General features: G+C 37.8%; 2 protein-coding genes across 5 annotated transcripts in view; both read right to left on the reverse strand.

The window, feature by feature from the left end:
• CAPN3 (calpain 3) overlaps positions 1–862 on the reverse strand; it is a 39,807-nt gene extending 38,945 nt beyond the window's left edge. Inside the window, exon 1 of the mRNA XM_089521883.1 lies at positions 290–862. Within this exon, the coding sequence (XP_089378009.1) occupies positions 290–580 (291 nt within the window). The 5' untranslated portion in view covers positions 581–862. The remainder of the gene's footprint in view (positions 1–289) is intronic.
• A 6,222-nt stretch (positions 863–7,084) lies between these two features.
• Positions 7,085–20,635, reverse strand: part of GANC (glucosidase alpha, neutral C) — a 36,938-nt gene continuing 23,387 nt past the window's right edge. Inside the window, exons 15-25 of one of the 4 annotated variants that reach the window (XM_089521884.1) lie at positions 20,459–20,555; positions 19,263–19,364; positions 17,901–18,144; positions 16,343–16,407; positions 15,429–15,505; positions 14,544–14,621; positions 13,664–13,777; positions 11,913–12,025; positions 10,883–10,986; positions 10,432–10,584; positions 7,085–9,571 (exon numbers count right to left, since the gene is read on the reverse strand). In XM_089521884.1, coding sequence (XP_089378010.1) covers positions 10,475–10,584; positions 10,883–10,986; positions 11,913–12,025; positions 13,664–13,777; positions 14,544–14,621; positions 15,429–15,505; positions 16,343–16,407; positions 17,901–18,144; positions 19,263–19,364; positions 20,459–20,555 — 1,104 coding nt within the window. In that variant the 3' untranslated portion in view covers positions 7,085–9,571; positions 10,432–10,474. Of the gene's footprint in view, positions 9,572–10,357; positions 10,585–10,882; positions 10,987–11,912; positions 12,026–13,663; positions 13,778–14,543; positions 14,622–15,428; positions 15,506–16,342; positions 16,408–17,900; positions 18,145–19,262; positions 19,365–20,458; positions 20,556–20,635 lie in introns of those variants that run through there. The other 3 variants (XM_089521887.1, XM_089521885.1, XM_089521886.1) reach the window with 3 other exon arrangements.

Genomic DNA, 20,635 nt, shown 5'->3' on the forward strand with positions numbered 1-20,635 from the left:
TGAAAGGTGGAATAACAATACAGTATTTAAAAACATTAGATTTTAAAATGTTCTGCCAGCCATTTATGACAGATTTTAAATTTGGACTTAGAAATGCAAGGCCAGCTAAAACACATCTGTCAAAACTTGGGGAAAACGACAAACCTTATCCCTGAAAATCTTGCTGCACTGAAGACAACATTGTTCATATCTATGCTTTTTCTAGTTAGAATTTAATGAAAGATTACTTGATAGTATAAGCAAATATTTAAGAAATTCATCCTTTACATCAGACTAAGAGTCTACTCACTGGTGGCCTCTTCCACTCAAATTTGACAGGGAGCTTTTGACTATAGAAAAGGGAGGACTCATTTGCTGGGAAATCTGGATCTTCATAAAGAATCTTCTTTTTGAGAAATTTGTTATGGAGCTCGTAAAAAGTCTTCTCCTTTGCTCCGATGATGGGCTGGTTGCGGCTGAGGATGGCAGAGTAGATCCCTCCTGTACCTCCACCTGTTTCAGCAGTCGTACTAGCATTTTGGCAGAGAACCGGCCCAGCTCCAGTCCCTTGTGCCACCTTGGTATTGGTAGCCAATGGCATGGAAATTGGTTTTGAACAAATTTATCAACTTAAGAAAATTAATAAAAAACAAGGAAGATCTTGCAATCCAGAAGAGAACAGGAAAGAGGAAGTTGCTATGTAAATGATTTCACAGTTCTCTTTTCCCTCCTTTTTGTCTGCAAGCATTCAGATGGCAGTGTGAAGAGCCATGCCACAACTTTGTGTACATGTCATCAAGCGGTTCTTGTTTGGTGTCAAAATCTGCATCTTCGCAGGAAGTAAGAGAAATTGTTGAGTAACCTTCACCTCCGGATCTGTGTGAGTGAGTGTGCCTGTGGTGTGCTTTGTAAAGGTTGCAGATCAGAAGACTAAAAATAAACTCTTAGGGAGAGTGTTGATGCGGAGGAGGGGATAAAGAAATAGAGCTGTATTTTTCGGAAGGTCTGAAAGGGCCAGGCAGCCTAAACTATTATTTTTTTTAAAAAAAACTCTCTAATGTGAAAAATGCAACTTTAATTTACAGGCTGATGAAACATAAGAGAAGCTTAAATGTTTAAGAACCTGGCATATAAAATGTCAGGAATAAACTCTTCCAGAACACAGCTACATAAGCCCAAAAAACCCACAAAAAACTATGGATGCTGGCCGTGAAAGCCTTTGATTCTTAAGAGTTTGTTTTAGAGTCTATTGGAGTTACCTCATGGCGCTCCTCCGGGCTTTTAATAACCTTTCTTGAGAAGAATCTTGAAACTTCATGCATTTGCCCAACTGCTCATCTCATTGGGCAATTGCTATCTGGTCTCCTCTGTGACGCTGATCCTGATTAAAACCCTTTGTTATCCAGGAACAAGGTTTGGATAATGTGCGGTCTCACCATTATCAACAGTTCTCAATAGAGAATCATTAGATAGATGTCTGAATAATGAAAACTGAACAGAGAAGGAGATACACAAATGTCTTGGTCTTTCAGAGTGTTAAGAGAGTAACCAGGAGGGAGAAATGCCATATTCCAAGGGTTGTTTATACACTGAATATTGTGCTTTCTTACTGACAATTCAGTCAACACACTCCTTGTTCTGATTTAGTCAGCCTCATTTTCTAACATCAACTTTTTTTTTTCATATTGTGGTAAACCTCTAGACACAAAGTTATCACTTTTGTGGAAGGAGGATGTTTTGGCATTATTTTTTATGATAAGATGACTGCGTATGCCTACTTTCTTAGCCAACCTCTTCCTCTATTGCTAACCTTCACCCTTTCATTCTTTTATCATGGTTATTTCCAATGGTCTAACAAGAACAACCAAAACCTGTGGCTTTGGTATCAGACACGGGTGCATATGATGTGTATAATCTCAACCTTTCAAATTCTTCAAACTGTCAGATTCACATGGTTGCTTATCGGCTAGGATAGGATGGACAAAGCAGAGAAGAGTTATTTCTGGTCCCTGTTTTTCAAAGAATTTAAAGTCAACACAAAGTAAATTACAGTGGCCCCTTTGTATCCATTGAGAGTTGGTTTCAGGACTCCCTGTGGATACCAAAACCTGTGGATGCTCAAGTCCCATTATATACAATGGCACAGTAAAATGATGTTCCTTATTGACATTCTCACATACCTATGGCATATATATGTCTGTCCCTGACTTCCACTCCACCAAAAACATCTGAAGAAGTAGACTGTAGCCTACGAAAGCTCATGCTGCCAACTTCTTTCTTTCAAGATCTCTCTACATGCTGTCCCTTATATAAAATGCCAAAATCAAGGTCTGCTTTTTGGATTTTAATATATATATATATATATTCAAGCTATGGATGGTTGAATCCATGGATAGGGAATCCATGGATGCCAACTGTACAAAGATACAATACTGATTCATTTTGAAATGCCTGCACACATATATTGATAACTGATTGCTAAGATGATTAATCAGAGCTCTTTAGGGCAAAATATAATCAAAACAGAGAAAAGGCATAAAATTATAAAAAAGAGTAATTAAAAATGTTAGCATTTTTAGCCAGTGTAGTTAACAACCTGCATCTCTGACCATGCTATTGGTCATTAATATTTCTTCTAGCTGGATAAACAGGGACAGGAGATCCAGGGCCACCCAGGAATTTTCTGGAGAACCAAGAGAATGACGTAATTGCTCCGTACTCTTCACACTCTCCAAGAGCTAGTAAATGACCATGTTGAAAGGCTGTGGCAGCTAAAAGCTGGGTTGGGGGGAGATGGTTTGTTGTCCAGTCAATTTCAGTCTTGGCCATGCCAAAAAAAGTGAGTTGCACAGGTATAAATTGGACTTATGTCTGCATAGCTCAAAAGGATACTAGCCCTTATGTTTTAAAATGCTTGGTGTTTAGTAGGATAGTGTAATTGTTCTTTACCTGTCAGCATCATAAGCACTTTTTAGCTGTACCTTGTTTTAATCTATGCTGTGAGCTGTCAATGTTCAGAAAATGGCAAGATAGAAAATCAATCTGCTAAGGTTCTTAGTATAAGAATGTACTTGAATAGCAATTTACCACAGGCATAATAGTTAAAAAATTCCTCTTCCTCTAATTTAAATGGAATTGAAGCAGAATGTGAACTGAATGTATTTAACCTTTTCGTTCCACCACTGCTGTTTCTGAATTCTTTCTCAATGGCTATGCTGGCTTGGAATGATAGGGATTGTAGCCATTAATGTTTGCAGGGTTTGTTGTTGTTAACTGCAATCAAGTTGGCTTCAACCTATCGTGATCCCATAAATGTGAGACGTTGTTCCAAGTCACCCTATCACCAACTGCCCTGTTCAAGTTTTGCACACTCAGGACTGTAGTTTCCTTGACTGAGTTGATCAGGTAGAAAAAATGATTACTGTAAAAATCAGCAAAACAAGAAAAGTATTCTTCAAATTGGAAGCAGCAATTGGAGAAAAGATAGAGGTTGATAGCATGAACTTATATAAGCTTTCAAAATAAGTGGCTGAGGTTCCCAATGTGGAGTTTCAATCTGGTACATCTCATATGTCCTCTCCTTCTTTCAGTTCACTCACAAGTTCTACATTATGTGAAGTCCCACTATAGAACCAGGGAAGAGCTCATTTACTATAAGTGGGTGCTTACTTGTCCCAGATGTGTTTTTCTGGATTTTTTTTCTGACAATACAGGAGCAAAATGTGTCAGTCTTAATGTGCTTGTGCATTTACAAGCTCTTTGGATTCTAATGAACAACATACCACAATCAGAGGGACTGAGAATGGGAAAGCCAACTTGCATATTCCTGACCTCTCATCCACATGGTTAATTTGGGAGGTGTAAAATATTGTGTTCCCTTATATTCAAGCCATTATTTTCTTCAGATTTTGGTGAGAACAAGACATCCATTTTGTACAGTGAACTTTAGTATTTTAATTATTTCGAGGGGACTATTCCATAGAAATGCCAGGGACATAATCTGTGGCAGTATCAGTAAATGTTAAGGATCAAAGGAATAATAAATGATATGACAAATACAAGGGAAAAGCCTTTTTTTTTTGTTTTTCTCTAACTTGTGATGTAAAATCATTAACATGTACAGTTGGCCCCTCATATCCATGGATTCTTTATCCATGGATTCAAGCATCCTCAGGTTGAAAATGTTTTTTTTAATGTAAATTACACAAAGCAAACTTGGATTTTGCCATTTTATAGAAGGGACACCAACTTACTTTGCCATCATATATAATGGGACTTGAGAATCCACAGATTTTTATATCCATGGGGGTCCTGGAACCAACCCCCAGTGGATAGCAAGGGCCCACTTTATAGTATTAATCATACTAATTCATTTCTAAGCTTTTGGTATCTATGGATTAATTTGTAATCAAATCAACTGCAAAATGTTTGGAGGTCTCCTGGCTTTGCAATGAAATGAGTGCTAACACATTGATCTCACTGTTTTCTTAAGCTGTTGTTAAAACAACTGTCTGGCCTTTCCCCCATTACTTAAGATTCTTTGAGACATGTTAGGAGGAGCAACTGGAAGAGCACCACCTGTTCTCCCAAATTGCCTCAAATCAGCTGTCCAAAATCAGGCTGCAGTATTCAATTTGTTGTTTAAATTTCTCTTTGAGAAGACTAGTCCTGTCAAAAGGTAAGCTTCATCCCATAACACAAACATATTTTTGAATTAGCAAGGGAAAAAATAGGTGGGGTGTAAATGCTTTCTTTCCTCCATTTTCATATTTTGCAACCAGGTTCTCTTTATATTTGATGTAGCAATTAATTTAATTATCGTGAGACTCCCATGAGCTATGTTCTGGCAACTGTGCAAGGGGAAATCTAAGAAGCAAAGCAAAGAGGGTGAGCTCATTGCGATGTGACTACTCAAGCGGTTCATGTTACTGCAGTATAGAAACACCATCCATGATGGAATCCAGCAAACTTGTAAAAGGCTCTGAGGGGTTTTTTTTTGGTTCCACTTTATTCTACCAAAACACCAAGTAATTCCAAGTAGCCATTTTGCTTATTCAAATGTTGGTCTTCTGTACAAGAAAAAATCCTCCATGGCAAGTCAGTTGTAAAACCTATTTTTAAACACTACAGCTGGAACTGTGCCATGATACCCCAGTCCATATTCTTCTATGAAACATCGTGGCACTGCCTTGCTGCAGCCTTATGAGCCTGACCTAGTGTGACCATGGCAGTTTAATACAGACATGTTTTCCACCAGTAAGTTCAAAGACCAAAGCAGCAATCCTAGGCCCATTTTATTTGAACTATGCAAATAAAATAAAATAAAATAAAATAAACCCCCAAAGACTGATCTTACATTTTAACACACTCTTCTTGGTTATCACAAAAGTGTGCCAGCTATTAAATTATACTGTTTATAATAAGGATGGAATACATTGATTCCCCCTATACTAAAGTTGTTCATATAAGAGTGATTAACTTATTTTGTATTGCACATTCTTGGCTACTTGATCATAAGTACACTGAAAACATTTAAAAGAATTTGATCTTCTAGGTCAGGGTGAATCATGTGACCATCCTAGTATTTTCGAATGACAATTCCCAGCAGCCCTAGCTGGCATACACAATGGTGACAAATGCTGGGATGTGCAGGCATACAACATCTGGAGTGCTGTAGTTCTCATCCTTCCTCTGGACAGATTTTTACAGAAGAGGGAAAAGCCAAAATATTTGTGCTATTCAAGCTACAGCCACATTGTATACCTGACCAGTTAGGAAAACCTAGGCACTTATGCCTTTGTTGTCCCAAAACAATTTTGCCTCTAATTTATAATTGTAACATATACAGTTGGCTCTCTCACTGGAGATTTGAAAAAGCCTCAACTGTCTTTCTGTTCTGCTCTTCTTTCAACTAAGTTGTTGGAGGGCTTTAAGCAGGTTGGGCTTTATGTAGTGAATTCTCTCCTGTTAATTATGAATGCCTTTCTGAGGGCTCTCAGGCACTAAACAGTAGTATACAAATGCATAAAACAAGTAAATGATATATTCAGTTGCTATAGATTTTTGTTGAGTCAGTGTAATGGTTTGGGTGTTGGACTATGACTCTGGACACCAGAGTTTGAATCCCTGTTCAGCCATGGTAACCCACTGGGTGACCTTGGGCAAGTCACACCATCTCAGCCTCAGAGCACAGCAATGGTAAACTGTCTCTGGATAAATCTTTCCAAGAAAACCCAGTGGTTGGTTTGCCTTAGGATCGCTGTAAGTGATTGCATTGGTTTTATCAGTTTGTGCACACCTTTGTAGGGATGGCGTGGCCCAAGTGGTTAAAATGCCGGCTCTGTTGATTCCAAGATCAGCAGGTTGACAGCTTGAGACCTGGGTGCCACATGATGGAGTGAGCTCCCATCACTAGTCTCAGCCTCTGCCAACCTAGCAGTTTGAAAGCATGCAAATGCAAGTAGATAAATAGGTACCACTCTGGTGGGAAAGTAAACAATGTTCTGTGCAATCATACTGGCACATGATCACAGAGTAGTCTCTGGCAACGCTGGCTCTTTGGCTTAGTAATGGAGATGAGCACCACCCTGTATGTTCAGACATGACTTGACAACCTTGTCAACGGGGAATACTTTTACCAATGCACCTTTGTACACTTCTAAATAAAACTCTTTTATTCATTGAAACCAGAGTCTCTCTGCAGTGAGTGCTTGGAAGCTCCTAAGTTATCCACCTCTTGTAGGCCTCTTTTTGAACTAATAATTATCCCCAAAATACCAAGGAGACGTTGTCACTGTTGGAGGGGACCCCAAGTAGCCCCATCTTTTTGGGTAACTTCCAGAATTCCTGTCCACTGGCAATGCTGGCTAGGGCTGCTCAGAGATGTCTGACAACATCTGGGCAGCCATATGATTCCCTCTCCTTTTCTATACACTCACATTTTATATACTCACACCATCAACTTCAATGGGGCTTTTCTCTGAGTAAACACATACTGTATAAGATTGCAATGTTAGAGTTTGCATCTTCAGCCATTAAAATAATCTCTTGTCCAAATCCAGAACAGCTAAACACTTTATTTTAAACAAATCAGGATTACCAATAACTGAGACCCTATACTTCATGACAAGTGTACAAAAATGCAGGACATTAATTAATCAGTTGGTACATTTTTATCCTTTCTTTCACCATAGAACCCAAGGCAGTATACTTAAGTATACTTAGGCTTCCTGTTCTAGGCACAGACAATCCTCTGATCAGATCAGCCTCATTATGGTGTTGGCATCACATGTCCTCAGACCATGCCTTGAGGCCAGCATATGTACATCCTCAAAATAGTATCATGGAATAGGTGGGAGAGGTCCCTAACATTCCTTAGTAAGCAGACGTGGCAGATCACTTTACATTCAGCAGTTTCACAAATGTTAGAGCAGCAATTTGTTCTGATAAACCTTGAGCATGACAAATATTCCTTCTGTGGCAAGAGAACACCGGATGGAACCTCAGCATAAAGTGGAAGTACTACAAAGGCATGGAGGAAAATGTCTTTCACGTTTTTCATTCTTCTTGGGAGAATTAAATATATTATTTTCATATTTCAGGATCTACTTGCCTGTGAATGCAACAAATTCACTCCTAGGTACCAAAACCTTGGGCAAACATTGCTTTCCCTCCTCTGAGAAATACGCAAGACAAAAATGGCCATTTCTAGATGACAGTCAGTGTCCAGAATCCTCTTAGTGCCTTATGTTGATGGAAATTCTGTTGGGCAAGTATTTGTGCTTTTTAGGACAATGTGCAAGGGAGATATCCTACTCAGGGGGCACAAACAATATTACATTGGCTTAATCATTGCACAAGACATTGTACTGTATAGGAGGTTACACCAGGGCAGTGCCTGGTGCAGGTCAGCAGTCTATAATCTTGTGAGTACTGCCAATTTTGGGGCAGTAGTACAATCCAGTCCAATTCCAGAGTATTTACACTGGTGTGGTTTTATTGTATATAACAAAAAACAGGATCTTCACTAATACATCTAAGCATTTGAAGCAAAAGTGACTCCTTATTCCTACTAATTTTTAAATACCAAAACCTACTTGTTTTACAATGCATAGCAGTGTGTTCACAGAAGAAACACTTGATGCTAAATGCTACTAACTGTGATGTATAGTTTGTTAAGACCAACCTGTGGGAGGATGTGATTAGTTTAAAAAAATAGCAGAGACCTTAGAAGCCTATGTAATAATCAGTAATTATACATAAGCCTTCCAAGCATGAAACATATGAGCTGTTTCAGGTTCATAATTTGGTAATGAAGAGTTGCAATGGAGCTCAGTGTGCAGATTTTACTGTATTTTCTGGCTTTTTATAAACCATTTTGAGTCCCAGTCTGGGAGAAAGATGGAAATAGATAGATGAATGGGGACACCTATTATGATCTGTTCTACAGGGATATCTCAGTTCACAAAGCCCCTGACAAGAAATTTCTCACTTGCCTGGAAGACAATTTCATGGTCCAAAAGGTGGAAGAGGCAACAAGGGGATCAGCTATTTTAGATCTGATCCTAACCAACAAGGATGACCTAATTAATGGAGTGCAAGTGGTGGGATGCTTAGGTGAAAGTGACCGTTCTCTTGGAGTTTGTTATACAGTGGAAAGGAGAAGCCAGGCATAGTCAGACACGCATCCTAGACTTTAGGAGAGCAGATTTTGGTAAACTTAGAGAAATACTGGGGGTGATCCCATGGTCAGGAACACTAAAAGAGAAGGGAGTTCAGGATGGATGGGAGTTTCTCAAAGGAGAGATACTGAAGGCACAATTTCAAACTGTTCCAGTGAGAAAGAAAAAGGGGAGATGTCTGAAGAAACCAGGATGGATGACTAAGGAACAAACAAACAAGAAAAAATAGATATTCGTGTTTCAATAGCTACCTGCACCAAAATAGAAATTTGAAAAAAGTGGAAGCTGGTAAAAGAATAAGATGCACGTTGGAAAACATTTTCAAGTAGTCTCAGGTTCAAAATATTTTTATTTACTTTTGCGAAGTTTACCTGAATTTGGATAAAAAGTTTGCTGAAACATATTGAACTGCTCTTTTTGTGAAGTAGGAACCTATCTGTATCCTTTCCATTATATTTTTTGCCTCTGGAACAAAAATTTCTATTGAAGAAGTAATGCCCAATAACATAACTGAGTTATATCTGTATCATGATGAAATATGGTTCAGCATTTAAAAAGAGGGTAGAAAAAGTTCACTTTAGTGGGTTGTGTAGCATAGGAAAATTGTCCAGCCTTTAAAACCTTGTAGACTAAACTGATAAAAGTATTCAGTGGTCAATAAAGAAAAGTCTGAACCTACCGAATATTTAAATTCTTTTTAAAATAATCAGTCTCTCTCTCTCTTGCTCAATTGCTATCCCAGTCATTCCAAATTACATTATTTCTTTAGTTTGTTCCATTGAAGCCAAGTCCTCACAATGGTGCAAATTTTACAAGCTGAATGATGAATATCCACCCAGGTCTTCACCTCTCTCATGCTGGAAAAGTGCACATTTGTTCTGGAGCAGGACCTCTGTACGTGAAGCAGTACACTGAGCATAAAAATAGAGAAGAGCAGAAAAACCAGAGCATAAGACAATCCATAGAAGCAAGAATCCATGGCTAATTCTAGACGCTGTTGCTTGGAAACAGGAAAAACAACATTGATAGCACAACTGCAACATCTTGGAAGCCAGCCATTTAGGAAGAGCAGCTGTTGCAAATAGTACTGACAACTTGTTTTTTATGGGGAAAAAATGTGAATGTTAATTAATTTAATAGGAGCCATAATAGTCTAGCCCATGAAAGTTCATTTCACATCCATTTGATTAAAAAAAAGTCAACTGTAACAGGATTCTTAAGTCCACTGGCTTGACAGAGCAAAGAGAACAACAGGACCCAGAAGGCTGAAAATCCAAAGTCCTTTAATGCCGGCAGTCCTCAGTGGAAATCCAGTTCCAAAAAAACTGAGGCCCCCAAACCAAAGAAAATGGCTGTTCATATAGGTAATTCCAACAATGAGGTCCCTAAAAATGTATTCTATTGGCTGGTTCAAAGTGCAAACGTACAAAAACTTTCATTCAATCAGGACACAGAATTGTGACTATATTAAAATACATTTTTGACTCATTTGGAATATTCCATCACTCTATCACTCTGTGTGTTATTTCCCCCATCCAAGGATGTTCTTCCTAATTGTTTTGGCTTTCAAAGCAAGCCAGTCGCCTTGATGCTTGCAAAGGTCAACTTGTTCTCTAAACATTTTACTGCAAATCTTGTTCAGCATTTTCTCTCTTGCACACACACAACCTTGACTCCAGAAAGCTCATTTCTATAAATCTATAGTAGGGATTTTAATATTAAAAATTCATCTATCTCACACTTCAGAAGACTGAGTTTAAGTTTTTCAAACCATTCTTCTGAAGCTTTTCATTCATTTTCTGGAAGTTGCCATTTCACTTGATATGAAGCACCCAGTCAATGCCGACATTTAATGAAAGCTTTTGAAGGACCAGCACTGAGTTCTTGGCATCATATGTGAAAGCCACTGCTTTGTCTTTTCCACCTGCAAGTCAAAAGAATGAAAAAGGAACACATTACATTCATCAAAAAATTAAAGTAATCATACAGCTCGAAAGCACCCCCCCCCAAAAAAAAACCCCCAGCTCTTACAATTATATCACTCAGATAAGAACAATCTCCAGCCCCTTATTTGGCTTTTCAAATGTTATCCCAAAGACATGGAGTTACTAGCGACCACCATCACATGAGTACCCTTCATATAGTTAGTTGTGCTAAAGAACTCTAATACGGAAGAAGCCTCAAACCAGCATACTGAGATGTATACTGTTTTGATCATTTACCGTGGATACTGGCTGTTATAACAGATGGTTGTTTTTTCATTCCCAAAATCAGTATCCGCTCCACTACACATTTTGTGTGAAACTGTGGGTCCCCATCTGCATGCCTAAAGGATTGAAGAGACCAAGAAAGGCATAAGGTATGTATCAACATCATTACTGTTTATATATTGTGACTAGATTTAGTTGGATTTAGACCTATAGTTTCAGATCCAGAACATTCATGGGACAATGTACTTCATGTTTGCTTGCAGAGTACTCTGCTAGCCTCACAAGGCTACTCTTTACAATAGGCTATGTAGGAGAAAGAAGAAGTAAATAGCCTGAATCAGTCTGGCTATGAGTCACTGGAGGCTCTAGGTGTATATCATTAGGAAGTTGTTCCTTTGAAGGTATCAGTTAAATCTCCTCTTTGTATATCCTTTACATTTCTGGGATGGAGAACAGACATCAGCAGACCACAGGACTATGTCTATTAGCACTTCAACTTCCCTTGTATTTCTTATTCTGCAATCCTCAGGGAAATCGTTCTTTAAAGGCTACTACCACACTGCAGAAATAAAGCAATTTGACACCACTTTAACTTCCTTGGCTCAACACTATGGAATTCAGCAATTTGTAGTTTGATGGGCACCAGAGTCTTCTCACAAAGAAGGCTGCATATCTCATAAAACTACAAATCCCAGAATTTCACAGCATAGAGTTAAAGTAGTGTCAAACTCCATTTCTGCTTTATTTTTGCAATGCAGCGGTGGCTTTTCTTTTGCTTTTTCTTCTTTGAACTAATTCAATTAGCTGCCACTTTATTTTTCCTACTTTATGCACATACTAGTTCTGTTTATCACACGTGGACTCAATCAGGGTAATGAGGAGCATCATCTGTTAACTACTTGTATAAAATATTCTACCATTTGTAAACAATGCTGAAATACTGGTTGTGTGATGAGGTCAGTTATGAAAATAAATTATAGTAAGGAACTATCAGTTGTTTAACACCTTCTGCCTCAGTCTTTTGGTTTAAAGCACATATTACCTAGATGAGAAGATATTCTTATGGAAGGTGAACTTTCTCAGCAGGAACTGCTTCTCATGAAGATACTGAAATGAATGGCCATCATCTAAGTACAGCTCTCCAGCTGCAGACTCCTGCACATCAAGCAATTAAAAAAAACTGTTAATTAAGCCTTGCAGCATTTAACCAAAGGGAAAAGAATGAACTGTTATATTCTGATATTTTATAAATGGTTGAAGTGCCCTTTTAAATCCAGTGATATGAAGGCCAATCTACACATTCAGGCTGGAGAAACACTGCTTTTATGGTATGTGAGAAGTTTTTTTGACCATTCATTACCTCTATTAAGAATTTTAGAGAGCATTTTTGAACAACTTTCAAACCACAAAAAAAACTATTCATGGTGTCTGACCTAAGAGCTAAAATAGGCAAAAAGACAGGACTATGATGATAGGATGATTAATAATAGTTAATTATCTGCACATATAATTTTCTATTTATTTTTTTTTCTAAATCCATTTCATTGACCCCATTCCCACTGGCTGCTATTTTGCCAACTTTATATAAAAAACAAATCTCATCTTGGTTTGATCCTCAGAATCTATCTATAGTGGAATGCAGAGCACCTCCATTTCAAAATGGATACTTGGAATGCTTTACTGAAACCCTTAGCTTTCAGTAAATAATAATAATACAGCAGTTCACAAAGAAAAAAATATTTGCTTTATTATTAGATGGCCCTGCACAGAGATATACACAGCAATATTTCACATGTATACTCTCATGTGTATACTTGCAATGAATGCATCTAGAAGATTATTCCCATTCATGTTTACACAAGCCACAAGAGATGAGACAAAGCAATAAAAGACATCTTGATCTGAAAAGGAGGAATATGCTTGCCCTTGCCCTGGGCAGTTAGTTTATTGCCAGGTCTGGAGTTGACAACTGGACCATGTGGGGGCTTTTAAGGTTGTGAAAGGCCACTGTTAGGTACCAGTGTTTTTTAGGGTGGTGATACAGGAGTCCTGCTAAAATGGATGCTAACATGGGCTATAGGTTTCACTTTGCCTAACCCTGTGATAACTAGTAAAAGGTTACCAGGGTATATATATCATCATTCAGTAAACCAATCATTTGTAATGCTGTAAGGCTATATTAGCACTCTCCTACATCCCCAGATTTTGGGTCTACCAGTGTGAGAACATATTTACATTACTTGGCAGGACAATACAGAGGACAACTGTCCTAGTAGTTATATAATAATGATAATGATAATGATAATGATAATAATATTTATTTATATATATATCCCGCCTCTCCCTACAGATCGAGGCGGGAGAACAACACAAGTATATAGACATGATAAGAAGTCATTACTTGAAAATTGTCATCTGTATTCTCCTGTTGTCTAGTTGCTTGCCAGTTTCAGAACTTGAAAACAAAAATATGTGGCATAGGAAACAGACACAAGTGGATTTTATTTTAATGTTTGCTAGTTTTACATATATTTAAATTTGCATAATTGATCTAAACCTTGTTTCTCCACATGACTCAATAGAAAGAAAATAAAGGTCATGATACCAGGAACTTTCTTTTCTATATATCAAAATATGGCAAGCTGTATTTAGAATCATAGAATCAGGGGAAAAACTGCTTGTTATGTAAAGAAATAAAGTGGAAGGCACTATTGTACAATTATACATTGAAATAAAGAGAGAACACCAATGAAAGACTGAAATTTACACCAATTGAACATTATTTTAGAGTACCTTACTATCTAAGGCAGCACGAAGTTCATAAGGAAAATCTATCATCCATTCTGTGGATTTTCCTACAGAGGTTTTTAATGGTATAATACTGCCCCCACGCTGAATTACAGGAATCTGCAGACAAGAAAGAACAAGAAAATTTATACTCAAAAGTTGTTTTAATGCAGGAGAAGAAACAGCAAACATGTTCCCTTAGCTGTGTAGCTGTGGTTATTGTTATGTGCCTTCAAATCAATTCTGATTTACGGTGATAAGGTTTTCTTGACAAGATTTATTCAGCTGTGGTTTCCCATTGTTTCCCTCTAAAGAAAGTGTGAGTTGCCCAAGGTTTCCATGGCTAAGCAGGAATTTGAACCATGGATATTCTGAGTCCTAGTCCCAAACTCAAACATCTACACCACAGTGGCTCTGGTGTTGCTAGTACTGGCCTAAAATTAGGCCCTGTTTTTCAAATCAGCCCAAATTATCTAGATGTTTTATACCATAGGGAGCAATTACGTTTGTACATCATGAAATTGGTACAAAAAAGAATACTAACAGCACAAGCAAATTAGACAGATTTTGTGATTTTATAAGAAAAAATCAATTTCACTTTACTTTCTCTCTACATTCAGAAGTTGCTCTATATACACAATCCATACAAAAACAGATTATGCTTATATTATTCTTTCATAGGCTTATGTGAAAATGCAATAACACCTATACATGATTTCATTTGAAGTTCATTCTTCTCAGTATTGCAAATGGTTTTGGAAAAAATATGGAACAGTATGTATTACATTAATAAAACTACATTTCCAGTTTAAAGCGACCTGAGCAGTTAGTGAATATTGGGAAACAATTTTAAAAGAAAATTCTCATAGCAACAATACAAACATACATTGTTCAAAGTCACTGGAATCTTCAATGCACCTTGACCTTTCAGACATCCAAATTTTCGAAAGTCGTACCATATCTGCTGGACAATAAACAGGAAAAAGGAATGAGCAGGCTATATAGATTTACACATTTAGATCCCCTCTTCTCATCTTGTTCAAAATAGTTGCAAAATTCTTCCAGAACAACAAACCCAAGAACAGTTCTTGAACAGCCATCAACACAAAGGCAATAAAACAATAAAGGAAATAAGGAATAACACTAGAATAATACAGTATTTAGTTGAATTGCTGAAATCAATGAAAAGCCTGCTGTTTCAAATAAAACTTACTTTTCCTTGCAAAATGTAATTTATGTTGCTTAGAAGAAAACACCATTAATGGCCTTGGAGTCATCACAGAAAAGACTCAGAACTTTTATACAGTTGTGCTCACCTTAATTTTTGTCACTTTTGACAGGCAACAGATTTTTCCTGTGCTAGACAGCTCCAAAGCCATGAAGAGCTTTCAAGAGTCATAGCAGCATCTTTGTTTCCCAGAAGCCAACCAGAAGCCAATGCTGTTGCCTAGTGGACACTAGGGAACTTTTGTATTGACTGCCAAGATGAATCTTTTACATAGCTTACATAGGATGGAACATCTTGGGTACTACCAGAGGGCCCTTTTTTGAACTCTTGATGATTAAAAATATATATGGAGAAATGCTGCAATAAAGTGTTCAGACAGAAGCTAGGCAACGTTGTAAAAAATGTTACTAAGGTGTACACTTATTTGTACAGTATCTGATTATGTAATTATACCAATTAAAAACAGCAACACTAATAGCCCAACTTTGGTCTAGAACCTTTTGGAAACAGATATAAGAAAAAGAGAAGGAAAACTTTTCTTACCTCTTCTGAACCAGGCAGAAAAACACTGACTGTTGTCACTTTGGGTTCAGTGACTGGATATACCAACAAAGCATTTCCTGAAATAGAAAAGGAAATGGAACCCTACTCTGAGATTATGTCATTCTTTTTCCATATTCCATATTGTATTTGGAAAACATGTACTTCACTGTCTATCGTAAGTATGAATGTATTGAATTTAAAAAAGGCTTTCTAGAAACGACTAGAGGTCTTAGTTGAATGTGCTAACAGGTGGTTCCTTCAAAATTACTAATGATTTCTACAGCACTTACTGATCTGCTGAAGGTCACTAGCAGGCTTCATAATTGGGTTGAGATTGGAAGATGAGTTTTCAAACTGCTGTCCAGAGCATTACAGTGGACAGCCAGTGTTGGGAGGAATGGTTTACATATATGTATCTCCACATTATTCACTGTAAACTACAATTATTTCTATGTAAATATTTTCTTAGAATTTAGGAACACAGATTAAATAGAAATGTCTTGCATTCTACCTTGTCCTATCTGGACTTAAGGGTCCAGTGCTCTGTTAACTATGGTCCAGTACAGGCTGGACGGGAGCTGGTTCTTTTTTAAGCTTCACAGAGGCTGCAGCATTTGTCTGCTGCGGCCTCCATCTAGTGCAGAAAGTGGCGACGTCTGGCCACCCCTTTCTGCCCATCTGTATCCGTCCTATATTTCCCAGCAGTGTGGACTGAAAGTGTGTAGTAGAGAATGACTGGATATTCTGAAAAAGTAATCCTCACATCAGCACCCTACAGATGAATCTCAACAACTACCATGATATGTAATTTCCTTCACCATGCAAATCTCTCCCTTCTGATATTGCTACTACCTCTTCAGATTATATCACAGCTATTTTAAAAAAATCAAATCCCTATAAAATATGGAACTTACCAAGCATATACTCATCTTCAATGTCAAAAGTTTCCAGTTGTTTGGGGAAGTCTACCCAGACAGGTCTATGAAAACAAAGAAGGTAGACTCTGAAAAGTATTCTCTGTCTTGAAGATGAACTCTGCAATTCATATCGAATACTTAGGATCACCCATTTTCTCCCTTTTGCACAGTGGCTATTGTCATGACCATATATTTCAAAGCGCCATTTTTTGTAATTCAGTCATTTAAATTCTAATATAAGTATTTAAAATTCACTGGAACATTAAAGAATAAATTTCACTGAGAACTGTAATACCTTTTTTTAAAAGACAATATTTTCAAAGACACTGCTGACTAACTTAACAGCTTACAGTATGTCTCCTCTGAAGTATGAGAACTTTTCATTTTCCTCAGATTGGCACATATAAATTCAGGGTGAGTTTGGGAGATCTTCTTGTAAGAGATTTCAGATTCACATGATTTGCAGCCACAAACCATTTTACATTTAAGGGTAAAGAAATAGAGGAATTTTCCTCACTTTTCAACCTCATGCTTTTCACAGTACTCCTGTACCATTTCCTTGCAGATGCTGGATAGGTATATATTACACTATAAACACTACTAATATTATTTAGAAATGTCTTTAACTATCTCTGAACTATGAAGACAATGCAGTGCAGACAAACGTTCACATATCATACTAAACCACTGGTTTAGTATTGCAAAGGTAATCTTAGACTTGTGTGCTCCCATGCTCTTCTGATGTGGTCACAAGGAGGCATCCAGAAGTTTCTGCTTCTGTTTTCAGTTAGCCATAGCTTGTGCCATATGAACCCAACAAACTTGTTAACCTTAATTGTGGTTAGTGGACACAAATCATCTTCAAATTGTAGCTTGTTTCTAAGGGCCATAGTTATGGTTAGCCCTGGTTTATGGTTTGTGACACTGTAGGTTTTCCTCATAAGAATGTATTGTGCTTTAGCACAATGCACAAACTCTCCCATTGTTAACTGTCAGAATCCAAAAGTACTACATCTAAGATCACCTGGAAATGGCTAACAGTGTAATTGTTAGAAAAGTATTGAATATTCAGCAATTGAGAGTTCACGTTTCAAACCGCGACCAAATCTATTGTTCAATGAATCAATCCTGCATATATTTCCAACAGTTAAAAAAGATTGTTGTTGTGGGCTTTTTGACAACAGAGACATGAAAGACTAGCAGAGATGTATAGTAATTATAAATTATTTTAAACTCAGATTTTTACCCAATCCAGGGAAGAATCTGCAGTCTTTAGGAATTTGCCTTTCCACTGTGGTGGGCTTTTCCTGTATCTGCCAGATGCAAACCTTTCTAGAAATCCTAAGAAAACGCAGCCAGACCATTTGCTTTTTCATAAGACAAACTGTCTGTCATTCAAACAGTACAACACACATTTTATTGACTTCTAGACTTCCTCTATTCTTCCCTGCATAATTTTGGACCTTCTTCCCTCCCCCCCAGTAGCTAGACCCAAAATATTAACACCAAAAGGAAGCATTTTAATATGAAATAGTCTCTTTCATTACACATTTACCTCATGACTGGTTCAGCAGCGGTATGTGCTCGGTAGAACAGTGAATATAGATAAGGAAGAAGGGAGTAACGCTCCTTGATAGCCTCCCTGATGATCTGTGTGTTCTCTTCACCAAACAACCAGGGCTCACGGCGCTTGGTGTGCATATTGGCATGGCCTCTAAAGAAAGGCTGGAGTGCTCCAGCCTGGTACCATCGAACAAGTAGCTCTGGTTCAGGGTCTCCAATAAATCCACCGACATCCGCTAGATTGAAGAAATGTCTCAGTTATTTCCCCCCCAGAAATGACTGAAAAATACATCTTGTTAGATTCTTCATGCATTTCCTATGACCAACCAGAATCCATTTGCAGAAAAACCAATTTTGTCCATATAGAAAATAATTTAGACAAGAAGAAATAAACATAAAATGACACCTATAGGCAACTGTTAAAGTCTAATCAAAAACTGGGCTTGGCTTTTCTTCCCAAAATATAGGAGGAAGGCTGTAGCTCAGTATCTACCCACATGCTTTGCATGCAAACATTCCCATACGAGTATTTTCTGCCATGTGAAGGCAAGCCTAGGAAAGAGCCCTGAGGAACCATTGCTAGTAAGTGTACACTAGTGCTTCACAGGCTACCTGATATAGGAGACTGGGAATCATTTTTGTCTACTGTGTCAGGGACAAGTACCATATTTGCTTGGCTACAACTGTTTATTCTTTCTTGGAAACTTGCTGTGGACCATCAGCCAACAGCTTGCAGACTAGGACTTGTCCACTGCTACTTTGAGTATGACTGCAATAAACAACACCCTGGTGGATGGGCTAATGATTTGACTTGGTATAAAACAGGTTCGTATGTTTCACAGGACTGGATGAACTTTAAAATCAATAATGACATATCATATGAACATTTTCTCTCAAGAGATCCACTTGTCACCAACATGACAATCCTGAGTGCTGGCAAAAAGATTTTTTTATTAACCTAGACATTTTAATCTTTATTTTAATTTGGTCTTATGCATTCTATTTGTTATTTTGTATTCTTGTTTAATGCTGGAAAAGGATCTTTGGCAATATTAAATGAAATATATGTATACACATGTAGTAAACTGAAGGCTCAAGAGACACAAGTGAAATTGTACCCTTTGCCTTGTTAAATGGAAAATACTAGCTATTATAGCCTTTTGTGAGTGTATGTGCCTTCCAGTCACTTGTTGACTTAGAGCAACCTTAAGAATTTTATAGGGTTTTATTAGGCAATGAAGACTCAAAAGTGGTTTTCCAGTTCGTTCTTCTGAAATATAGCTTACAGCACTTGGTTCACTGGCCATCCAAGTACTAACCAGGGCTGATGCTGCTTAGCTTCTAAGATCATTACCTCCACAGAAGGAAATTCCTGCAATGCTGATAGTGAGCAACATGGGAATGGAGATTTTCAAGTAACTCCACTCTGCTTTGTTGTCTCCAGTCCATACTGCACCTGGAAATAGCAAGATCCAACCATTATGGCTGCAATTTTAAGCATAATTACTAAGGTGCAAGCAACTGAAATCAGTTGAGTTTTACTTTTAAATTAATAAGCTTTAACAGGTTTATTTGGGCTGAAATCTCTGTCTTGGAGTTTTAGCAGCTGTAAACTAATGATTCTCAAGACACTGTGTTGCGCTATGAGTCAGTTATATATCAGCTGTGCATCACTCATGTGATTGCTATGCCCCATGGTGACAAAGACAGCAAGAGCTGTGTTATCATACAGCACACTGTTTTCAATATGAGAGAAAAGGGCTGTATGAAATGCATCTTAATGTTCAGCTCAGTTATAGAAAAGGAAGTTAGCAAATGAAATATGATAAACTCTGCTTGATAACTTGTATCTTAGAGATGGTGACACTTTCTCAGGCAACCACTAAATGAGTTATGATCCAATCTTTCAGTAACTTAAAAATACACACATCGTGACAGTGCAATTCAATATTAAGCTACTTTCCTGTCCTATCTGTTGGGTTTAGTTTGGATAACAGGGTTCTTTATTTAAGTCATTTGAGTATAAGGAGAAGAGCTCAGTAATGTGCCAGGTCTAGGTTGCCAGAATGAAAACTGGAGACAGCCCCTGTCATATTTCATGGCTGTGCACAAGAGAGAATTTCAACAGGCACTGGTTGTCATGCATCCAGGAAACAAGCAAAATCTGCTGAAATGCCCTCTTCTACACAACCCCGAAATGTACGGGAGCCACCTCTGGTTTTGCTCTGACAACCCTCGACAGCTCAATAGTATGACAGATGCTTTGCGTGTCTTTAGTTCTCAAATTCAGTTTTTGACATTTGAACCTAAGGGACTCAGATAGCAGGGTTGGCAAAAGACACTGAACCTGAAAGAGAGAGGTACTGATATTTTTTTTAAAAGACAAACCTTCATGCTGAAATAAAATGGACTCTACTAACATCCAAGAGAAGTAAAAAAGCTAGTATTAGCCTAGTGTGTCCAAACCAAAACTAAAACAAAACATGGTTTTGCTTGCACATGGGAAGCTTTCTGCTTGAGCTCGGGTGAAATCAGAAAGTCTTTACTTACCATACCTCTGCGATCCAGCAAAAAAAGAACGTGTGAGAACAAATGGCCTCTCCAGGTTCCCACTTCGTCTGATCAGTCCTTCTGCTGTTGCCATTTGCTGAAATGCAAACAAAGCCATGATCAAGGAAAGCATCTTTTCTTAAAACAATCATTTATAATTTCTCATTTGTGAAATTC

The sequence above is a fragment of the Sceloporus occidentalis genome, unplaced genomic scaffold (genome assembly GCF_023333645.1).
Source record: "Sceloporus occidentalis isolate IW3139 unplaced genomic scaffold, rSceOcc1.0.p SCAF_4, whole genome shotgun sequence".
Taxonomy (NCBI): Eukaryota; Metazoa; Chordata; class Lepidosauria; order Squamata; family Phrynosomatidae; genus Sceloporus; species Sceloporus occidentalis.